Below are 20,715 nucleotides of genomic sequence, written 5' to 3'. Positions count from 1 at the left end.
TCGTCCTCAGAACTGGCACTGGATGCATTGATAAGGTCCGGCCACACTAGCTGAGTGGCCAACTCAGTATCAAACCCATGGCGGTTGCTTGTATTAAAGGAACGAGATTTCAGATGCAAAGGGTTGGGATTCTCCATATTAACCGACAGAACAAGGTTTTTGCTTGGGGAAAATTGAGGGGACTTCAAGGACTTGACAGCTGAAGAGACACAACGACAGCGGGTGGCGGCGGATAAAGAGGAAGCAAAGCTCGCCTGGTGTCGCGGACCAGAAAAGGGGCTCGCTAACTGACAGCGCTTACAGAAATGCTCAAGTCACTTCGCCTTCAAGAAACCCGAGCAGGGGATGGATGAAAGTGAATTGACATCATATGGCAGCTGGCAACTCGTTGGCATGGAAATTTGGTTTGCTCGGCGCATAAGACGAGATGCCTGTACCAATTGAGGTTTATTGAACCACACATTTGGAACTCTCCTTCTCCTCGTCGTCATAAATCAGATCCTCCGAGATCCCCTCATTTTTTCCAGTCCTCTTCTCCCAATCCAATTGCCTCTGTTCCTCTGCCTTTCTTATCTCAGAATTTCTGGCGCCATCATCCGGGACCTGCAACAGCACCACACCCTTCAAGTCCAGAAAATGATCAGCTTTGGACGTGATAATTCCCTGGATATCGTTCATCGTTTCATCCCCGATTCTCTTTTGTCGATTACAGAGGACATCGATCCCGCCAGGAGATTCTAACCCCGTAGAGAAGAAAACAGCCATCCAGATAGATCGCCAATCGGCTCTAATCTCTCCTGACGCCAATTTCAATATTAGTGATCATCCGTCCGAAATTAGATCAACCTTCTAGGAATCTCGAGTCTGACTCTGCCGTTGAAAACTAGGATGGACAAGCAAAAAGCTCACCAGAGGTATCCTCAATCCCCATCTCCGTCTCCTTCATCCAACTCTCTAGTTTCCCGTCCTTCCCATTCCCCACCACTTCCCAGCTCAGTTCTTGGTGGGATTTCATTTCCGCAGCGCTTATCTCTTGGTACGTATAATCTAACGAATTCGTGTCTGTAAAGATGGCATGTACATTTCGCCTCCCGTGCCAGAGATTTCGGCTGGAGTACTGGACGTACCATGTTCCAGGGTATGGTGAATGGGTGGAGGGAGGCATCGCCGAGCGTAATGTGGGGGAGAAAGTGTTTGAGCCAAGACTTCCGCGTCTTCCCGACTAGAAGTGATCCATTTGATGGTCTGAACGTCGTACCACGGTACTTGAATATAAAAAGCGGTCAAGCTTTGCTTTTGCTTTCAGAGTGCACGGGCCTCGACTGATGATGCTTGGCCAAAAAGGGGCTCGCTAAGCACGAAAACACCCGAAAAAGGGCTCAACTCATCCGCCGAAGCTGATTTGCACGAGGCCAAAGATGTATGGCATGAGAGAATCGCCGGTATAAACTGGATCAGGGAGGTTGCTTGACGATGCGCAATTGATTTCCAATTGTGCCAGGTGCCGATGACCGGTGGACGTTTCGTATGTATCCGCCACGCTAACACTCAGTATGAGCGAATCGTTCGCCTACCAAACCTTGCAAAGCCCTCAAATCCTTTCGCAAAAGGCCAAATCAACCAGAGGTGTACCTCCTGAAGATACTTGATTCTGGGATTTGGTTCGTTAGAGCGCTGTGTGAATGAGAAAAGATATTTTTGGTCATACGCCAGTAGTAACTTAGTACTAGCGAACGAATTCGCCAGTACGGATGTCGCACCCTTGAATAAAGTACGCAGTGACTTGGCTAAACAGTGCCATATCTGGGCTTCATTTTAGGTAGGAATATAGGAATATGTGCAATTCTATAGTAGGGGTGGCTTTCAATTCAATGAAGTGTCCCCGTTCGCCAGTACTAAATTTAACACTTGCGAGCGCAGCTGAGAACCAAGAGTAGGTCGGCAGCCAAACCTAATCAAATGACTCGATAAATGTTCTTGAATGTGTAGATGAATGCGGACAGAATTTTTAACCTCATTTCCAAGCGCTGCTGCTTCACAACTTCCTTCAATCAAGAGCCAATACCCACACCCCAATTTATACGAGACAGATTTCCTCCTCCTGGTATCCATTCAAAAAGGCAGAGATGACCGTCCCTGGGGGGCCTATATGGCATACAAAAGCCAATTCTTCTATAACAGTTCTTCCCATCAGGAGTTCCTGGCCTGCCGGTTGCTGGTCTGAGTATCAGAGAATTGATGAGGAAGTACTCCGACATGAATATGATGAAGAGAAAGCAATCATCGGCATTCCGAAGTTCGCTCCAGTCGGCGACATCTGGCCAAACTTCCTCTGGACTCCCAAGCTCTGGAAACTTTGGGGCTTCCAATATCAATCTAAAGAAGCCCCCGCCGAATTCGACGAATTTGGCGGGGGCTTTTCTGCCTTTGATATCAATACTCCCGTGTCGCAAGGACCCGTATACATTTCCTCCTCCATAATCACACTCAATTCCCATTATCTCGGCCTCATGGTCGGCCTCAAGTTTGTCGAGACGCTTCATAGAAGAAATTCCCGTCTCCATGATGATTTCTCCGTGTATTGAGGCCCAGGACCAAGATGGGACGTACTCTTTTAATCGAGTTGAAGAGGAGTAGCGCTTTACGTGCCATAGGAGACAATACGGCAGGGTCTCCTTCCAGAGACCGGCAAGATATGTCTTGTTGAAAATTTTCGCGGCTCTGGATGCTAGACCAGCAACTGCGGGAAATCTGTCAGACTCACAAGTGAGATTCAATGTGGAATATTGCCTGATTAGCTCAAACCAGGCAGTAGGCACTTCATCAGTAGATGAGCGAGTATCTCCAAATATGGTCCGAAAAGATCTGGCCATGGGCTTCCTGCTCGAAACTGTGCATTCGCATCGACAGCAAGTATCACATTCCCAAGCCATCTCATACTCGGAGAAATGTAAAATTCGTGGAGAGAGCATGCGTTCTTGGAGAACCCATGCCCGTGTGTCGAGGACGTGTTTTAAATGTTCTTCATCCCTCGGTACATGCGAGACTCCAGAGGAATCGGTACAATCGAAGAACGGTCCAACGCGCACATAATCTCCATTTTTCGGACTCCCCACAGCTATTCCAGGCGGTAGCCGCCTCCGGGTGCCGAGCCCTGATGTTGAGTCAAGAGCAGCATCAGCCGAGATATTGAAGATCGCACAAGCATAAACATCTTGCATCCGAGAAGATTCAATGTCCCAATCTTCTTTCGAATCTTGAACGATGCATAGAGAGTCGATCCAGAGATATCTGAATCCCAGCCCGTGCGTAACGAGAATTGCGTCCTGGAAAGTTTTCGGCAATTCGGCCACACATATACCTGCTATTCTCTTCTTCAAGGTGGATTTCGTTGTTACCAAAGGAGAAACTTTGCCCCAACAATGAGATAAAGTTACATATTTGCCTCTGGTGCCATTGGTGACGAGGAGTCTAGGGTGTTCGCCGTCCAGCCCGAGATAAATCACGCGAGTAGGAAGTCGTGCCTCAATGGAACCCTGGCATCCGGCGTGTGTTGGTGATATGCACTCTTCCAACCATTCTTTTGCAAGCTTCATACCAGCAGTAGAGACAGGGTCGTCCAATACGTCGCGAGTAACCCCTATCGAAGGCCACGCTTTATTGGCTTCTCCTCTGTCTACTAATTAGCACCTTCAATGACATTGACCAAGAATGAATGGCGGACCCACCCTTGTAGAGTGTAAATTTGCATCTCTTCTGACGCAAATAATCGTTGATGCGCTGTAGATCCACTAGCGATAAGGAGGGGCGCTTCCATGGTGGTTTTTCTTAGACAGACATACGTTTTGAACCAGGACAGGCCTACTTGGGTGGTTGTCTGGACGTCATGTATGATCAAGCAAGTCTCACAGCCAGCTTGTGAACTTGCGGCTAGAGTACGGCTTGGGATATCGATACCTCTTATTAGGATCATTCCTTCGCAAAGCTTATCGAACCTGTCGAACTGAAGCTTCCTGCACACAGCGCAATCCGCCATGCTGGCCGATAATCAGCAAGACGAGAAGGGAGATTTCGATGAGAGATGTATTTGAGGCAAACGAGAGCCGAATGATGCTTTATGCGAGTATCGCGAGGCTGCAGAGGGTAGCGGACGCAGCTGAAAAAGCAAGTACAGCCTTACACAGCCTCATGACCGACAGAAAAAACGACATCTGAATATTCCCTTGAGTTAACGTCCATCTGTTCAAAGTTTGCCCTACTTTGTGGAGTTCCAGAATGCCCAATAAGCGCCTCCTTCCGGCTTCCCACCCCACACCAGCACTGCGGGTCAAGATAGATATACAGATGGATGTCCATCTTTGACAAGCGACATTGAAAAGTTGTAGCCATCAATCCAATTGACTGGGTGATACCGGACAAACGTGGCATGATGTTCAAGTGGGTCAAAGACCCCTTCATCCTAGGGACGGACGGTACAGACAGCCCGCTTATCTGTCTCAGTTCCGCAAGACCATACTTACGGTCCCTCTTTCAGGTGGTCGGTGAAGTGGTAGAAGTTGGGAGCTCTGTGACGCGCTTTAAAGTTGGTGATCGCGTTGTGAGCCAGGGTTGTGGCATAAACGAAGCGTTCAATGACTCCGTAAAAGGAGACTTCCGACTATACACTGTTCTCGTCAACCACATGACTGCTCCCATTCCTCCCACGATAGCCGTCGAGCAAGCAGCCATCCTGCCGCTTGCAGTAATCACGGCGGCTAGTGGCTCTTCCTTAAAGACCAATTGGCTTTTCAACTACCTACCGTACCCCACTTGAAACCGACTGGCAAAACACTTCTCGTCTGGGGAGGAGCAACAAGCGTCGGCTGCAATGCAAATCAGCTTGCTGTTGCCGCAAACTACGAAGTTATTACCACCTGCTCGGCTGCGAACTTCGAGCTTATGAAAAAGCTCGGCGCAGTCCAAGCCTTCGACTACAGCAGCAAGACTGTCGTCCCAGATATTGTCCGCGCGTTCAAAGACAAGACGACAGCTGGAGCGCTGACAATGGGTACCGGGGCTGTTGAAGCCTGTCTTGATATCCTGCCTCAGTGCCACGGCAGCAAGTTCATCTCTGTGGCGAGTTACCCTATGCCTAACCAACCACCTAAGACTTTCGTCGTCCCTCGCACGATACTCTACTTCTTCTCTGGGGGGCTTGAGTATGGGATCAAGTCGAACCTCAGGGGCATCAAGCTGGGGACCATTTTGCCAATACGTCGATGGGGAAGGCGGTTTATGTTGATTTTTTGGGCGATGCGCTGAAGGATGGGAGTTATATCGTAGCGCTGGAGCCCGAGGTCGTTGGACGTGGGTTGGAGGCTGTAAACAAGGGATTTGAGGTTGGTAAGAAGCGTGTGAGGGCCAAGAAGGTGGTTGTTTCTTTGCCGTGACGTTGGCTTTTGGATAGGCTGAGATTATGGGATCAACTTTGGGAAGGCTATAATTTGGTTGTGATGATGTCGGTATAATATTTCTATCGTCGGAGTCTTGACAGGGAACGCTCGGGTAGCTGGCGCGTTGCTTCTTTGGAGATACACGCAAGAATTAGTAAGGAAATATCCAAGAGAACATGTGAATGAACTTCCGCTAGAGCTTTCGACCAGACTCTGATTTGTATTGCTGTTCAAATGTGCTTGCCACCGCATGGCCCAATCTTAATTACTTGGGCGTAGATTAGAATAGCGTGCTGATTCTGCATGAGAAGGACTCGGGTCGGATGGGGAGACAGCGCAGGTGCCAAGCTGGGTATTTTCAAGCAGTTTGTTATTAAGGAGGCTGGTCATTTTCTGGTGATGGATAGGAGACTGGGTGCGGTTTGTTAACGGAATGGCGAAGTGGACCTGATGGGAGGTTGAGGTTTGGAGGCAGTTGGAAGGGCCAGGAGAAGCACCTAGGTAACGGGAGAGTCAGAAATTGCTCGATACAAACTGTTCCAGGAGAATCCGGGAGATTGTCTAGGGAGTAAGTCATTGGTCAGCTAGAGAAAGGAAGGAGTTTTTCTCCCCTAACACCTACAGTATAGGGGCTAAATTTCTAGACGAGGAGAAGTTCAAGATTGGTAAAAAGTTGATGGGAATGCATAATGGGAAGACGATTGCTGAGGACATCTTGAAGGGGAAGTTGTAGTCGCGAGAAAAAACAGCTGCAGAGAACCAGAATTGAGTGCATCTGTGAGAGGTGAGTGATCGGGCATGAAGAGCCATGGCAGTAATGAGATTTTCTATAGTGATTGCAACTGATCATTTTTTGGTCGTTGTAAGGCTAAGAAAATTGCTCGCGAGGAACCTCGTCGTCGCCTCGCCTCGCTTGCGAATGGCCTCAAAAATTCGCAACCAAAAAAAAGCTTCGAAGCTGCGATTAAAATGGCAAAACTGAACATTTTTCTACTGGTGACATGCCGATGTGACCAGACCTGCACCCTTGCGGGGGCCCACTCAGGTGTTCAGAAAAGTCTCGCGCTACTTTTTTTGTGCCTCTGGTCTCATGGAACGCGAGCGGGCGGGGGATCGCGCTCTCATGCTGTCACCTAGAGTCGCCAGAGGCAAATATGCTACTAATCGTCAAGTGTGTGGTGCCCTCTAACGTTAGGAATGGGGGGTGATACGTATCCTTATGACCTAAGTTATGCCATGAACTGTTGCACGAATATCGCTTATTTGAATACATAAAAGCCATTTTGAAGGCGGAAGAATTCCGGAGCACAGGAGATAAGAGGCCATCGCGAAACCGATTTCAAGGCGGCGACGGAACTTCGACCTCCCGATGAAGAATGCAAGCGATCTTGGATACCGAGGGGGGAGGGGGTCACCTTTGAAGCTTCGATTAGGGAAAGGGAAGATAAAGGGTCGAGAATCCTCAATATCTCAAACCAGACGCTGCGCGAAGCCTTTCAAGATTAAGTGATTGAAGGCGTAAGCAGGTCGATGCAGAAGCGCTTCGCTTTGATGATGGAGGTCGAGGTTCAAGAGGTTGAAGGGGACCAGAGCAGTAACCTTCGAACCATTGATCGAGGACCTTAGATCTCTTGAGGCAGAGGTTATTTGAAGGTTTTGAATCAAGATCAAATGCAAGGGAAGACTGCGTTGAGGTGCAGGCCGCTTCAGAATACCTTGTATCCTTCATCCTAGAGATCGAGTCAAAGAGTTAAAGAGCAACAATGAGTCAAACAATGAGCGAAGTGCAAGACGGTAAAGCTAAATAATCCAATTCGCAGAGTCGATCAAGCAAATACAATCTCGCCTCGCCATCCCGGTCGTTGGCTTCTATTGGCAAGAGCACGGTCCCAAGGGGAGGGCTTCATAGGCGTTATCCTTGTTTGATTCGTTCTGCGTCTTGATCCGGCTCCTTCCAAGTGTTGCTTTCAGGCTCCTCCTTATTAATGCACCGTTGAATCCAAAAGCTAAAGTTGTCTCATGCCCACCCTCCCCTTTTCGGTCCTGCCCTTTAAGCAAATCCCTAAGTGTTGATAGTCTCGATGTTTAAAACTAGCGTTCATATGGTGTTCCAGCTTTCCTTCCGAGGCAGCTTGATGGCAAAAATCCATTTCGTTGATCACCAGAGGCTGTCGACTGAGTTGCAGAGGTCGAAGGGATGAGGACGCAGAGCCTCCGAATGAGCCATCGATCTTCCGAGAAGATGGGGAAGGGTTGTGACACTCAAAAAGAGAAAGTTGCAAATTCCAGTTCTCACTTCTATGGGTTGGCAGGCTTTTGGCTTGACGAGCCTTAACATGTGGTCTCGGTTTCAAGACTCTAGAATGGAAGACATCTGCCTATAGGGAAGGGGGGAGGTCAAGGAGCTGAACAGTTCCCATGTTCCAAGAAGGTAGTGCTTCCAAAGTCTCAGATAACCTCGAATAAACCACAAGATCCAGATAGTGAAGTTTGTCTGGATCCCACTTTAATTCATACGCCTTTGGGGTTTAGAGTAAGGCTAAGGCTGGAGGATCATAGGCCCTGGCCATCAGAAAGCAACCAAAACATGCTTAATTCGACTCAGTGAGTTTCACGAACTCGGAATAATCCGTCGAGGTACCAGTACTAGCTTGGACGGAAGTGTATATCTCTGAGGGTTTTTCGTGCTTAAGCAGCTCAACTTGACATTCCACCGCCTCCTCCAACCGCTTTCACGAGCACCACTAGACTCCCGAGACAAGGTAGACATCAATCCAATCTCTCACTTGAGGGCAAGCATTGGCATTATACCAGAACACAGCAGAACAAGGCAGAAAAATCACAAACAAGATGGCTATCGCTCTTCACAAGTCCCCTCTTTCGGCTCGCTTTGGGCTGCGTCCACCACTAACTCTGGACTACAGACTGGCCAGAAGACCGCTTGATGATTCACTGTGTGGTGAGCTCTATTGTCTACCACTGCCTGCTCTCTATCTCCTACTTCATCTGGTACTTCTTCCAGCGCCGCTACACCACAAAGCACTTCGCAGAAAACGACACAATTAGAACCCATCGGAACGGCATCGCCAGCAGCCTTGGAGCCTTCGACTCTCACCGAGTATCCGGGCCAAGCGACGAAGAGCCACTCTCTCATTTCTCTCCAAGGCAAGCTACTTTCTCTTCCCATTGATGATATTGTCGGAGGCTCAGAGCCGCGTGGTCCCATTAGGCAACGGGATTCTGACCTTGTCACAGGATGACCACAAATCCTGACTTGCCTCCTCGAGCAGCGCAACCGGGCGATATCATCTACACCACCAACCTCGAAATCGAAAGTGCACAGTATCCGTAAGCCCGCTCTCTCTTATTGTTCTTGTTTTGATTGAGGTGTCGTCGTCCTCGAGCCAGCCCAGAAACGGGAAGGCGCACGTGCACCCCCTGTCCAAAATTCCTTGGCCAGTGGCCTGTGCAGCTTGCTGTCTTCGTTACGTAGCGTCTTGACTTCAAACTCGACTTCTTCTTCACCTCCTACCTGTCCTCGCATACTCTCAACAAGCTAATTCTAATCCACTCCTGTCGTCAGGAACCAACCTGAGATCTTGTGCGCTGCGTACCTGCGTTCTGTGACCGTGATCGAGAGCAATGTCCACGATGGATTTTTCTGATGCTTTGTAAGTTGCCTTGCGCTCCATCCCATTGCGCCTCTCCCCGTCCCTCCCCTATCTGCTAAGAAACAAAGATCAATAAACTAACAACTTGGATAGCCGACTTGTGAATCTGGGTGTTGGTGCGCTGATGGCTGTGGGTGGAATTTGGCATATCTTCCCGCATCACTACATGTAGGCTGCGACAGCTCCCACCGCGAGTTCCGCTCAGTTAACAATGGGACTTTAGCTCGGACATCATTGTTGGGATTTATGTTCTACTTTTTGGTCTCGGTGAGTCCTCTCCCTCAAAAACCCTTCTTGTTGTGCAGAAGCTGATCAAAGGAACAGCGATCGCGTTGCTAGAGTTCCAAATCCCACCGCAAATCTCCCGCTATGCAAGCTTTCTCTTCTCTTTCATCGGCCGAGGAATCTGTATGTCCCCTTTCCTGTCCTGTCCCTTCCATTGCGAGCTTGCGAGCCTCCCCCTCCACCTTTCCAACCATCCCTTTCCAAACTTCACATTCAACCAGAAAGCTCGCTGACGCTTCACTTGCAAAGTCTACATCTTCTGCGGCTCCATCCTCCTCGAACACAACACCATGGACATCATCTTTGGCACCATAATTGGGATAATTGGCGTGGCCTATGTAGTCCTCGAGTTTATCCCGTCCATCGAGCCACCGCAGAATATGCGCGAAGCGGACGGCGGATGGGGTGCTGAGCAGGTGTAATCCCCCTCCCTAAATCGCTCGTGCCCTTACTCTCTGTCTCTATAAGCTCTCGAATGATTGTGCATACAACGGCAAGGAAGGATGGAGGCGGTGTTTGGGAAGGATTCGATTTCTTGGCATGGATGGGTGGGGTCTTGCTGAAATTTGGAGGAAAGGATATGAATGAGGAGAATGGAAGGGAAGGAAAGAAGGAAGGATGGATGGATGGATGGATGATACGATATGAAGATAGAGAGTGCCCTTCTTTTCCTTGCGTTTGTACCATATTCGGTTTCTTCCTATGCAAGCACGAAGTGCCCCACGACGCCTATCCTTGTATTCGCAATATTTGCCTCTTATTCCGTTGAAATTGCCCAGATTCGCCGATCCCAGGCAGCTGGAAAAGGACTGCAAGCCCGTATATCTACCTAATGCCTGTACAGCAAATTCTTAGCGGTGGAATATCTTGGGGAAGATGCAAGATTCAAATTTGCTTTGCAGACTCACATATCAGCGCCAGCATTTTGAAATCATGATTATCAGACAAAAGCAAATTATCTTTTAAAAATCCATTCTCCAAACTATACAATAGCTATCATCCTCTCTCTCTCTTTCTTCTTTCTACACAGTCCCATGTACCTCCTTACTCAAAATCTCTTTTTCAAAACGTATACCGCCAGGAGAAGAAGCGAAGATTGTTTGATCCTTCGATCCAAATCCAGGAAAACGCCAAGAGATATCCCCTCCGATCCCAATTGATCCCAACCCGCAATCTATGCCTTGAAGACAAATCCAACCCGCGCTAAAACGATTCCTTGCTTCATATTCATAAACATAAATCATTCAAAATAGCCTGGTAAACGAGCTTACTCCATCATCCCCAACTCCGCCAACTCACGCTCCTTTGCCTTGAGCGCTTCGCGCATCTTCTCTGCTTCCCTTTGCAGCATCTCGCGCCTTTCAAGTTTAGCTCGCTCGCTCTCGCTTGCTGGATCCCGAGCGCTGTTCAGGGTGCTGCCGACGCCGCTGTTTGCGGGACTGGTAGCGTAGCCGCTGCTGAATGGACTTCCGACACATGGATACCGTCCTGGACTCTGCCTATCTCTATCGGTCTCGGGATCTGAGAAGGTGCCTGGGTTGAGGATGGATTTTATGGACGAGAGACGCTTGGGGTGTGTGGATTCGGGGAAGGAGGGCTGCAGGGGTTCAATTTCAGCGGCTGAGAAAGAGCGTTTTCTTGAGGGCGAGAGGAAGGAGTTGGGCGACACGGAGGAATGGCGCTGTGTTGGTGAGGGGTAGGAGGCCATTGGTGGAAGACGGTTGTCGTTGCTCAAGGACTCGTGATGTTCGTGCGCTTGCTGCGTGATTGTGGAGGCGTAGGCTGTGAGGTCGCTGCTAGGGGGTGCTTTATGGTTTGCAGCGCGACTGGAGGAGACCGGATCAGGGAGGAGAGCACGGCCGGCTTCGTTTCGGATTCGGAACCCCAGATTTACAGAGCCGTCTGGGTTTATGGATCCGCGCTGGGACTGGGGTTCGGCTGGGGGGCTGTGTTGATCCGACTCGGGAGAGCCCATGGAATTGTTTGCGATGTCAATGCCGGATGCCTGCGTGCCTTGAACTGCCGGGACGACTCGCTTTCGTCGTTTGATGACGGATTTCTTCATCGCGACGGGGCGGTGCACGCCGTGGAGCTTGTAGTACAAGCCTAGGGACTGTCAGCATGGGTGGAGGCGGGTTTGTTTCGGAACAAGATATACGTACCACAGGCGTTGCAAATCGTGTGACCACTCTCGTCTCTTCTCCACAATGGAGTAATGGTAGTTCCACAATTTTGACAAGCCACGACGACTGTGGTGTTTTGCGTTTGGATGCTCAGAGAAGCAACGTCGATCGGTGAAGGTGCATCTGTGGGTTGGTCGTTTTGGGGTTGCGATGTTTGTTGTCTGTCCTGGGAGACGGTGAAATGCGCGCTCTTGGAGACTCTGTTGTTGAATGCTGGACATCCGCTGCAACCTTCAGCTCCACCTGTACCATTGCATCTTCCACCTCCTGGGCACGACCCAACTGGCGTATGATCCGCAGCTACAAAGGTAGCACCGGTTGAAGATCCGCCCGTCCTTGCTGGAGAGTTTCTCTGCTCTGGAGATCGTTGTCCTGATGAGGGAGTGATAATGGAAGGTGGACGCTTCAAGTTTGTGGGTCTGGAAGCATTTCTCGCCTTCAGGTAGAGTCCACATGCGTTACAAATTGTAGCTCCTTGAGGTGATCTTCTCCACAATGGCGTTCTGGTTGTCCCACAGTTGCTATTCAAATTAGTACGAGTCCGACCTGGAAGTTAGTCAAACTTACCTGCAAATTTGGCCGCTTGGAACAGTATGTGGTGGTGGCGGTGAAGTAGCTGATGAGTAGGTTTGGGATGTTTCTCGTTGGCTTCGCTCCACGGAAAGTGATCTTGGTGTGAATTGATGCATTCTGTCGGATGACGGACTTTTTGATCCTGGGCTTTGAAGCTCGTGGGTTGGGGAAGGGCTGTCCTTGGCGGTCTGTTCGTTGTTTCTCGCTGCTTGTGAATGGCCTATTAAGCGCTGGGCAAGCTCGATATCTTCTTTCGATGGTTCTCTGCTGGGGAGTGTCGTTCGCAATGGGAAAGTGTCTTCCCTCCGCTGATGCGGCGATGATGATCCTCGGTCACACATGGCTCTGAAAGGGTGATCCGACATAAAGTCAGTCACAGGAAATTGACGCAGCGCGCAGCACATAAGGTAGTCTTGTTGAGTTTGGAAGAGTGTTGGAGCTGAATATGGTGATGCTTAGTTAACGAGCTGAGAATGATTCCAGTATCTAATCCGATGGAGGAACTGATACAGTTCCAGGACGAAGGATATGGTCGAGTCCAAGGCAGTGGCAGCCGTTTCATCGGCCAGGCGTCTGATGAGCAATGTGATCTGGTCTCCTTGTTGGAATGTGGTTCCCTTAGGATCGGGGTAGAAGAAGTCGAGATAGTTAGGGATATGCAAGAGTTGACCAGTGAGAGGGTCCCAGTATGTATATGTACCAGGGGCTAGTGCAAGAGCCACTTGTCGGAAAAAAGCAAGATAATCGACTAATAGGGCTTGAGTAACGAGGCCAAAAATAGGGAAATACCCAGACGCAACTTGGTGCCGTAATCTGATCCTTTCAGACGTACAGAAGGGGATATTGGTGGCTGAAAATGTCTTGCCGACTATGTCTTCTCCGGGAGATGATTTGAAGACGTCAGCGAGCAGGTGATATTATATTGAAAAGGCTAACAGAGGCAATAGAAGCGCTCTGTCAGTTGGGATCTGAAGTGAAGATTGAGTTGGTGGGTTAGACAAAGCAACCAAGCCGTCCAAGTTGATATCTTCACGGTGCGGGGTGTCGGTGTTGAGGATGGACGTCCGGTATACTCCGTAGGATTTAGGGGCCAGATCGGTATAGTGTGTTCAGAACAGGGACGCTCCTGGGTAATATTCTGTTCTTCGACGTCCGGGGGGTCAACGGTCTCGAGATCTCTAAGCTGGCCAGAGTCGGAAAAGACAAGAGATGCGATATGACTGAGAGCCGAGGGCTGGTGGTGAGATGGAGGGAAAAGTTTCCGGTATGCAACCACCCAGGCAAACCGCAGCCGTGGTTTGTGGCCGTGCTCCTCTGAACCATGCAGTCTCGAGGATCTTTTTTTTAATGATGGTGGATATGTTGCGATCCAGATGGGGGATGGAGGCCAAGGGGGATCTCCTTCAGTCCTCGCTCGTCACGACTCACAACCTGGTCGAACCTCAGACTCGAAGTTGCCCTCGTCACCAGATGCGTAGCCCTTGATCTGATTGTGGCGGGGCCAAGTCTGGGAGGGGCAGCGATGGCCGCAGGCGTTCTGGTCTCCCTCTCCCCGTGGCTGACCGCAGAGAGGGCAGCGGGTGGAACGAGTGTCTCTTCACTCTCTCCAGCGGTCTCGTGTCTTGAAGAATCTGATAAAGGACAAGAGACACAGAAGCCGCCTGGCCAGGACCACAGCAGTGGGAGCCACAGATGGACTGTTACTGGAGGGACGCGAGTTCCGGGCCTGGTGTCGCCATTATCGTGGGGTCATTGGTTTTGGATGTCGTCCCCTCTGGAGTCTGGTCATGCAGTTTCTCCTCCTCCGATGCTGCTGCTGCTCTGCGGCGAGAAGGGCATGGCATGGGCAGGCCAGCCCCAGTGAACCCACACGTCGTGGATGAGTGGGCCGGCTTACGATGTAGAAGCCGCGTTGGTCAGAACTGTGTAATGGGTAATGGCTGCGCTGCTATTGGCGGAAAAGGCTGCAGGCCCGACGACATGCCAAGCAATTGAAACAAGCTGCATGTCCCAAATCGCGGCTGGGCTTGCCCGTATCTGGCCAAGGCGCTGCTGCCGCATGGGGGCCCTGCCACATCTCAAGCCACGGCCGCCAATCTGTGATCAACGGTGACATCTCGCGCGAACCTCATCAACGAGCTGTAAAAGCCTGCAAAGCTTGACTGACGAGAGAGAGACATGCAATCTGGGGATCACCGCCAGCCCCAGCCATGCCAAGAGCCATGCGGCCCATCGACCAGCTCAATTTACCCTTCGGCGAGGCCATTGGCCCCTCTCCCGCGTCCTGCTCCTCGGATTGTCACTGCCTCAAGCTTTCTGGACCCCAGAAGCCAACAGCACCATGAGTACGGACCGTACCTGTACCCGATTCAACACGAGAAGCTCGTTTCCCCCTCCATCAATCCGAACTGTAGGGGTCGCCCTCGACCAACAGTGACAAGAGCGGCGCCTCGGAGAAAGAGGGAGGAGATGTCGCTCCAAAGAAGTTATTTCGGGCACTGGACATGCCAAAATATTGAGATGTCATCGGTATGATTCTGGGCTTTGTTCCATGATCTGGAAGAAACGAATCGTTTGTGTGGGGTTTCTCCCAGGGTTAATGTTGATATTGCCAAGCGACCCCCCTCAGACTCCAATTGGCCTCACAGGTCGAGAAGCCCCGAGCAGTAAGAGATAGATTAGCCTTGGCGAGGCTCTGGTATACCTATGTTCTCTACCTTCGTATGAAGGTTCTTCATTGCTGTACAGACTCAGCGACAGTTCCTGAACTCCGTCAACTTTAAAGGGAAGTTGCTGCAAGTAAATGCCTCTATCTCATCGCCTCACAGCGTTTCCTTATTCTTCGTTTCATGTTCAGATGTGGTACCGCGGTTTCGCGACTCGGCACCTCAGCCGACTGCCCTCCACCTCCTATTTTACAATGCGTTCGTCTCGTGTGGTTCCCTATTGAGAGTGACCCTCAAGCGAACAGTTTCCCATGACGCAAGCTTTTTGGGGGAATCTTGCGACTTTTCGTCCGACGACATTAACCTTATGCCGGAGTTTGATGCTCGAGAGTCGAATCGAACTGTGCCTCTTTGGGCTGTTCGGCCTGTCTCAGAATCGGCCACAGCCCCAAGATACGAGTATTTCGTCCCAATCTCGTGTTCGGCCCCAAACTCAAGATCTCCGCCAAGTGGTCATCTCCTCCCTTGTCTGAAACTAATTCTATCAATAGTCCTAAAAAAAACGGCACAGCCTTACTCAAAGTTCATCCCAGCCCTTGTGCTTGTGCAACGATCTCCCGATCTCCACGATGTTAAGCATTTCCAAGCTTTTCCCCGCCAAGGCTGGCTTAAGCTTCCTCTCGCGAGGCTTCCCCCTTAATCGTAGTCTCATGGAGGAAACGTTTCCAAAAAGCTTAATTTCACCTCCTTTCATCCATTGTTTTTCTTCAAGGCTGTCACTGTTTCTTACATTCCCACCTCCTGTCATTCGCTACTCGCAAAAGATGTCTCGTTTGTTTTCTCACCATATCTCTCCTGTTGTTTAATGACATCGCGAAGAGTACATGAAACAGCTTCAAATCTTACGAGTCTGTAAATACACCGTAAAAGAGGGGCTCAAATCCTAGCCGCTGACGTGCTCCGGAAGCTTGCCGAGAGGATTCAAAACAAGAAGAATCAAGTTTTGTGCAACTCCTATGTTCTAGACGTGTAAAGTCTCTCCCAATGCCTCGAGGGAGCGTCAAAATACCTTCACCCGGGTCAGAGTACCTCCATATGAGTTCTCCAGCCCCTAAACAAGCACGATTTCTTCTTCAGCCGAACCATCACAAAATAAATCAGATGATTCCATACACGCCACCCCATCGGAATGTCACCATATCCCATAATGTTCTGATTCAGCGCAGACAAACTGCAGCACAGTTACAAGTTTAGCGGCAGAGTCGCAACCATCCGAACGCAACGACTTCTCGCATAAGCTTTTCCAAGCGGATGTGTCTCATGCGCTCCGTCCTTTTGATGCTGAGGTAGCGAGGATAAACGCATATCATGTTAAACCCAAACGTTGCATTGTTCACCGGTTGGGAGCTGACGTGGGGTTACATAATTTTGCCCCCCAGATGTCACCGGTCATTTCGATTCTCCTCCTGTCTCCACTGTTATTGGTGACTTTAGACGAATCATTTATTTTCATTTGTTTACTCTACTTTCACGAAGTGTCATTCTCTTCATGGATTTGCCAAGAAGAATGGTATCATGAGACGGCACTTCGGCAGCTTACATTTTCAAGAGCAAGGCGAGCGCAGAGTACGCGTTGCTATCATCTTGTTGTTCCACAGAAAGGACTCGGGCTTAGAGTGAACGTTGAGCGAGAGCTGAGATGCTCGGCGGGAGGGATGAGAAAATCAAACTTCTTCACGTCAACAACAATGTAGAGATCAGACGGAGGGATGAAGTTGTATTCAATGCCCTTGAGCCCTCCTGTCAGCATCTCTTGCTCATCACGTACAATCTATCTTCACCAACTCTGCTGTATTGCTATGCCGGAGCTGTCTTTTGAGAAGCCTATCGAAGCGATGGGAAGACTTCGTACTTCGTATGGAGATCAGACGAGGACTTGAGATTTCCATCAATGCCCTCAGCTTCTCTCGTCAGCTTCCTGCTCCTGGTGTGTCTGCATCCAGCGGTGAGTCTCTCTTGTTGTAGCCCCCAAGCTTTCCAGGCACTTCCTTCCATCTACCTTCGCTCTGCGTTGATGCTGGCACAATTGGGACTCAAGGAAATCGGCTATTGGCAAGTTCCTCTGACAAGCCGCAGCTACAGGTTCTCTGAAAATGCAAGTCTCTCCTTAAGGAGACCATAGTCCAATCGCAGGACGTCCAGATTAAGTGCAAGGATCACTGCCCTCACCACAGTTGCCGATGACGCTTTGATATCGTTGCTTGAGATTATCAAGAGTCTGCCAACAACCTTTGTTTTCCAGGAAACGCTGGAATTACATCCTGAATGAAGTGGTGCTGAAGTTGAAAGCCCAGTCTTCCGATAGCTCTACACTAAGTCGACAGAAATGATGAGAACCCAACCGCAGCGCGCCCTTAGATACTCGCCTTGACGGATCAAACAATGACTTGCTGCAGCTCCCACAATAGCACCTCCGGTGTGGAAGGAGGTTTACCGAAAATTCCTAACGATCCTCAGGGCAACAATCAGACTCGCCCATCCATGCCAACATACTGTCCAACAACTCCACTTTAGTAAGAATGAATGAAAGAGGAACAAGAAGAACGCAGAGCCAGCGGTGAGCTCCTATCAACTTGGAAGCGAGAATTGTATAAATTTCGACTCCGATGGAAGTAAGGATTCTTTGCTACGCATGGTTTGCACCCACAACCCAATCACACACATCAAGCTTCGCATCTCTCAAACTACCGCCCTTTTCTCTTTAACAGCTGCCTAGTAGACTTCCGATACGCTTGACTGCTCTTCTCTCTTCCTCTCAGCGTCCTCGCAAATTATGTTTCCCACTGTCGATTCTTCAATCTAGGAACGCCAACACCCTTTTCTCTTCTATCAAAAGAGCACCCAACGAACCCTGCGCGGCAGCATCTCGCAAAAATGGTTCGTCTTTGCTTCTGCAGTATTGGATATCTATTTATATCTGGAGATGGACAGGGTGGATTTCAGGTGGATGATCAGTGACTTGTGCTCGCTTCTAGGTGCTCGTTCGTGGTCTTGGTGAAGTGTACGATGCCCCGGGCAGGGCTCCCGGAGTGACTTTTGTGACTTAGTATTTGTATTTGAATATTTTGTTCGGAAAGAAACGAAATAGTGTATTGGCTCTTCTTGAACGAGGCATTAACAATATAGCCAATGATTTTTGGAAGCGTCTGTACCTTAGACTCGACAGAATACCTGAAGTGAAATGGGATGCGGGTGTTGACACGTGATTGAGTGTCACGTGCGATTGACATTGTAGCCTTGCTGCGCGGCTACACTTTTGAGGAAGAATATTGTGTAGATTTAGATTTCAAACCTCCCTGTTCGTAGCTTGAAGATGTGTAGTGATAAAACTCATACTAAATAACGATCTGGCCGTTCGCAAAGCTCAAATGAACCTGACGAAGCTTCTCGCACGCAAGGCTGACCAGCCCCAACCCCAACCCCAACCCAGAGCCCTGAGCCCTGAACTCGAACTTGAAGCTCTCACACGGATCACATAATAATAGGATAAGATGAAACATTGGAATCACTCCGCTACGTATGGACGTATGGGTCTTTCTCAAACATCAGACGGGGGGTGAGGATGGGTTTCCTTCATCAATTATCCGGCATCCGGTATATTTGTGTCAAGGTCACGGAAAATCACAAGCATCAAGATATTCAAGGAACACAGGAATCTCTCTATTCATCATGCATCTATTAGGTATCAATCTTCCCTCATTCAATGCATCCATCCATGCACCTTTCTATGCATCTGTTCTAAAAACGCCCTTAAAATGCAGTAGGCAGACGTCGAGCGCTTCGATCGTCCGCATCCATAATGCCCAAACTCCATGTTATGCCTCAATGCTGATGCCCCATGCTACCATTCCAAACTCGCGTCGTTTATCCCAAATCTAAATGTACAAAATCTCCATCCCCTTCATGTCTGGCAGGTTGGCCTCCTTCTTGATCATGAGTTCCGGTGTTCCAGCCTTTGACTTCGAAACTTGCTTCATAGCCTTGATCTTTCGGTTTTGGCGCTTGTTAGGACCCCAGATCTCGTCTTCGTCGTCGGAGTCGGCGTCCCGCTCGATGCTGCTGCTTCCGGATTGAGATGAGGTAACGGATCTAAAGCTGCCTGGGGTTGAGGGGGTGGAGGAGGGTTCGTCGAGGAGTTGAGAAACAGCTGCATCGATGCTGCCGTTATTGTCGTAGAGTGCTTTGCGAATGGTTTCATTGTTGGCCAAGAATGGAAGGGAGGTGGTGATAGAATTGACCATCCAGTCAGCGATGTAGGGTCCGTGGTCAGATTTTGCCTTTGCGGCAGCTTCCGCCTCAGGGGTGATCTTGATTTCTGGACGACCAGTACGAGGGCCATTGATGTTGCGGACGGATGAGTAATGCTCCCAGGTCTGCAAGATGTTAGTGAATGTTCAAAATTTTGACTTGATGATAAATTATAGAAAGTGGCACTTGCATGATGTGCGACGTGGATGACTGGGCGAGCACCATGCTCCTCAGCCCTGAGATAGTAACTGTTGTCCCGATTATATATCTTGACATCGACGTCAAAAGCCTTGGCGAATGCTCGAATCTCGATATTGTCTCCGTATGTTCCGTTGCGAGACATACGTTCAAGGTATTGCTCCCAGGCAGTTTCGATTTGTTCGGGACTTGGAGTTGTGTTGTCAAGTGGAGCTGAAGATGCACCAACGTTCTTTCTCTTGGGGTTGCGACGAGATCCACCACCGACTTCGACGTGAACAAATGACTTGAACTCGTCGGGGTGCTCTCTCATGTATTCGACGGTCTTGGTGCGGATTTCCCGAGCATGGGTTTGATCACCGTGAATCTGGTCTGAGAAGGAATTGAAGAGACAATTTCCTGGGCAGAGAATTAGTCTCTGGTCAAAGACTGATATGTAGTTCGGGGGGCGTGGGGGTTACTTACCGTCGCCCTTGATCTTGACTGCCATGAGGCCGAGAGATTTGAGAAGAGGGAACTCCTCAGGAGAGTTGCTGCGACGAGCGCGTGGACCCATTGCGATTATGGGCAGAGTGTGTAATGAGAAGTAGTTTGTATTTGGATAGAGAACTGCATCAAGAATGTGAGCGAGTGCGAGAATTTATGGGTGGTGCGGATTTTGATATTAACTGAGAGCTTCGGCTGCTATTGTCAAAGGGACTGAAAGACCACAATACCACTCTAACCGAAGCTCAGAATGTCAGGGCGCGCCGCGCTAGCGGCTCGATAAGGGCGCGATAAGGAAATATCTCACGTGAAAAGCAGAACTATGCCTGAAGCAGACGCGGTAAGGAAATTCAGGGGGTTGGTCAAATAGCAGCCAACCGAACGCGAGGATTCTGCCACAATACCAAACCGAACTCGCAAGATTCAATTTTGGGAGGTTGGTCATTTTTCAGCCAATTGAAACAAGGCTTTTTTGCCAACACACCGCTTTCCTTGAAGGGTGCGCTCACGTGAGGCTGAACTTTCCTCGGAGACACCAAATCTGGAACAATAGCAACGACACCTAAAAAGCCTTGCTCACCAGGAGAGATGCTCCAGAAGCAACCAGCAGTGAAGCCGTCACTTTGCTCAAACGGATAATTGAGATGGCGATTGGTTAGGATGAATAATTACCCAATAAGGAAGCCAAGAATCCAGAGATCCAAAGGTGGGGATGGTTCGACGATGCTCACACGGGGCGGCGGCAGGCGGCATGCGTGGAAGGGCGTGGTAGAAAGGAAGGACAAACAGACTTCAAGATCCTCTTAAATACTGCTCGTGAGTCACGCCGAATCAACCGCAATATCGAGATCCTCGAACCTCGAATCTTGGTGTCAATTGCAAGGTCGAAGGACAAGAGCCTCAAGTCAACTCA

General features: G+C 49.6%; 9 protein-coding genes across 9 annotated transcripts; 5 read left to right on the top strand and 4 right to left on the bottom strand.

Moving 5' to 3' along the window:
- Positions 1-341: 341 nt before the first annotated feature.
- Positions 342-1,173, bottom strand: K444DRAFT_610885 (uncharacterized protein). The gene is made up of 2 exons (XM_024879842.1): positions 910-1,173; positions 342-797 (listed from the first exon to the last, which is right to left on the bottom strand). The coding sequence occupies exons 1-2, from the start codon at positions 1,163-1,165 to the stop codon at positions 448-450; spliced, it is 606 nt and encodes a 201-aa protein (XP_024739767.1). The 5' UTR covers positions 1,166-1,173; the 3' UTR covers positions 342-447.
- Positions 1,174-2,567: 1,394 nt separating this feature from the next.
- On the bottom strand, positions 2,568-3,596 carry K444DRAFT_525195 (HET-domain-containing protein; the record flags this gene model as incomplete). The annotated part of the gene is made up of 2 exons (XM_024874423.1): positions 2,568-3,030; positions 3,076-3,596. Coding segments are annotated over 2 exons (984 nt in total), but the record flags the coding sequence as incomplete, so codon positions are not given.
- A 444-nt stretch (positions 3,597-4,040) lies between these two features.
- Positions 4,041-4,892, top strand: K444DRAFT_610883 (uncharacterized protein). Its single transcript, XM_024879841.1, has one exon. The coding sequence runs from the start codon at positions 4,427-4,429 to the stop codon at positions 4,811-4,813; it is 387 nt and encodes a 128-aa protein (XP_024739765.1). The 5' UTR covers positions 4,041-4,426; the 3' UTR covers positions 4,814-4,892.
- A 300-nt stretch (positions 4,893-5,192) lies between these two features.
- Positions 5,193-5,569, top strand: K444DRAFT_610882 (uncharacterized protein). Its single transcript, XM_024879840.1, has one exon. The coding sequence runs from the start codon at positions 5,259-5,261 to the stop codon at positions 5,427-5,429; it is 171 nt and encodes a 56-aa protein (XP_024739764.1). The 5' UTR covers positions 5,193-5,258; the 3' UTR covers positions 5,430-5,569.
- Positions 5,570-8,046: 2,477 nt separating this feature from the next.
- On the top strand, positions 8,047-8,556 carry K444DRAFT_610881 (uncharacterized protein). The gene has a single exon (XM_024879839.1). The coding sequence runs from the start codon at positions 8,283-8,285 to the stop codon at positions 8,496-8,498; it is 216 nt and encodes a 71-aa protein (XP_024739763.1). The 5' UTR covers positions 8,047-8,282; the 3' UTR covers positions 8,499-8,556.
- Positions 8,557-8,626: 70 nt separating this feature from the next.
- On the top strand, positions 8,627-10,260 carry K444DRAFT_610879 (golgi apparatus membrane protein tvp15-like protein). The gene is made up of 6 exons (XM_024879838.1): positions 8,627-8,780; positions 9,016-9,103; positions 9,197-9,271; positions 9,327-9,370; positions 9,428-9,511; positions 9,638-10,260. The coding sequence occupies exons 2-6, from the start codon at positions 9,084-9,086 to the stop codon at positions 9,808-9,810; spliced, it is 396 nt and encodes a 131-aa protein (XP_024739762.1). The 5' UTR covers positions 8,627-8,780; positions 9,016-9,083; the 3' UTR covers positions 9,811-10,260.
- A 395-nt stretch (positions 10,261-10,655) lies between these two features.
- K444DRAFT_642020 (uncharacterized protein) lies at positions 10,656-12,485 on the bottom strand (the record flags this gene model as incomplete). Its single annotated transcript, XM_024884691.1, has 3 exons — positions 10,656-11,494; positions 11,551-12,092; positions 12,139-12,485. 3 exons carry the CDS (start codon positions 12,483-12,485, stop codon positions 10,656-10,658), a joined length of 1,728 nt encoding a protein of 575 aa, XP_024739761.1.
- Positions 12,486-13,666: 1,181 nt separating this feature from the next.
- Positions 13,667-14,008, top strand: K444DRAFT_627724 (uncharacterized protein; the record flags this gene model as incomplete). The annotated part of the gene is made up of 1 exon (XM_024882838.1): positions 13,667-14,008. One exon carries the CDS (start codon positions 13,667-13,669, stop codon positions 14,006-14,008), a length of 342 nt encoding a protein of 113 aa, XP_024739760.1.
- A 4,509-nt stretch (positions 14,009-18,517) lies between these two features.
- On the bottom strand, positions 18,518-19,998 carry K444DRAFT_610877 (cysteine proteinase). The gene is made up of 3 exons (XM_024879837.1): positions 19,782-19,998; positions 19,309-19,715; positions 18,518-19,243 (listed from the first exon to the last, which is right to left on the bottom strand). The coding sequence occupies exons 1-3, from the start codon at positions 19,870-19,872 to the stop codon at positions 18,746-18,748; spliced, it is 996 nt and encodes a 331-aa protein (XP_024739759.1). The 5' UTR covers positions 19,873-19,998; the 3' UTR covers positions 18,518-18,745.
- Between the last annotated feature and the right edge of the window lie 717 nt (positions 19,999-20,715).

This window comes from Hyaloscypha bicolor (assembly GCF_002865645.1).
Source record: "Hyaloscypha bicolor E unplaced genomic scaffold K444scaffold_53, whole genome shotgun sequence".
NCBI lineage: Eukaryota > Fungi > Ascomycota > Leotiomycetes > Helotiales > Hyaloscyphaceae > Hyaloscypha > Hyaloscypha bicolor.
This window is presented reverse-complemented; position numbering and strand designations above follow the sequence as displayed.

Coding starts and splice junctions, on each gene's coding strand:
- K444DRAFT_610885 (XM_024879842.1), bottom strand. CDS start 1,165: ATGCCTCCCTCCACCCATTCACCATACCCTGGAACATGGTACGTCCAG. Junction 798..909: donor GGGGATTGAGGATACCTCTG/GTGAGCTTTTTG, acceptor AATTGGCGTCAG/GAGAGATTAGAGCCGATTGG.
- K444DRAFT_610883 (XM_024879841.1), top strand. CDS start 4,427: ATGATGTTCAAGTGGGTCAAAGACCCCTTCATCCTAGGGACGGACGGT.
- K444DRAFT_610882 (XM_024879840.1), top strand. CDS start 5,259: ATGGGGAAGGCGGTTTATGTTGATTTTTTGGGCGATGCGCTGAAGGAT.
- K444DRAFT_610881 (XM_024879839.1), top strand. CDS start 8,283: ATGGCTATCGCTCTTCACAAGTCCCCTCTTTCGGCTCGCTTTGGGCTG.
- K444DRAFT_610879 (XM_024879838.1), top strand. CDS start 9,084: ATGGATTTTTCTGATGCTTT. Junction 9,371..9,427: donor TGTTCTACTTTTTGGTCTCG/GTGAGTCCTCTC, acceptor TCAAAGGAACAG/CGATCGCGTTGCTAGAGTTC. Junction 9,512..9,637: donor TTTCATCGGCCGAGGAATCT/GTATGTCCCCTT, acceptor TCACTTGCAAAG/TCTACATCTTCTGCGGCTCC.
- K444DRAFT_610877 (XM_024879837.1), bottom strand. CDS start 19,872: ATGGGTCCACGCGCTCGTCGCAGCAACTCTCCTGAGGAGTTCCCTCTT. Junction 19,716..19,781: donor AGTCAAGATCAAGGGCGACG/GTAAGTAACCCC, acceptor TTCTCTGCCCAG/GAAATTGTCTCTTCAATTCC. Junction 19,244..19,308: donor TCATCCACGTCGCACATCAT/GCAAGTGCCACT, acceptor AACATCTTGCAG/ACCTGGGAGCATTACTCATC.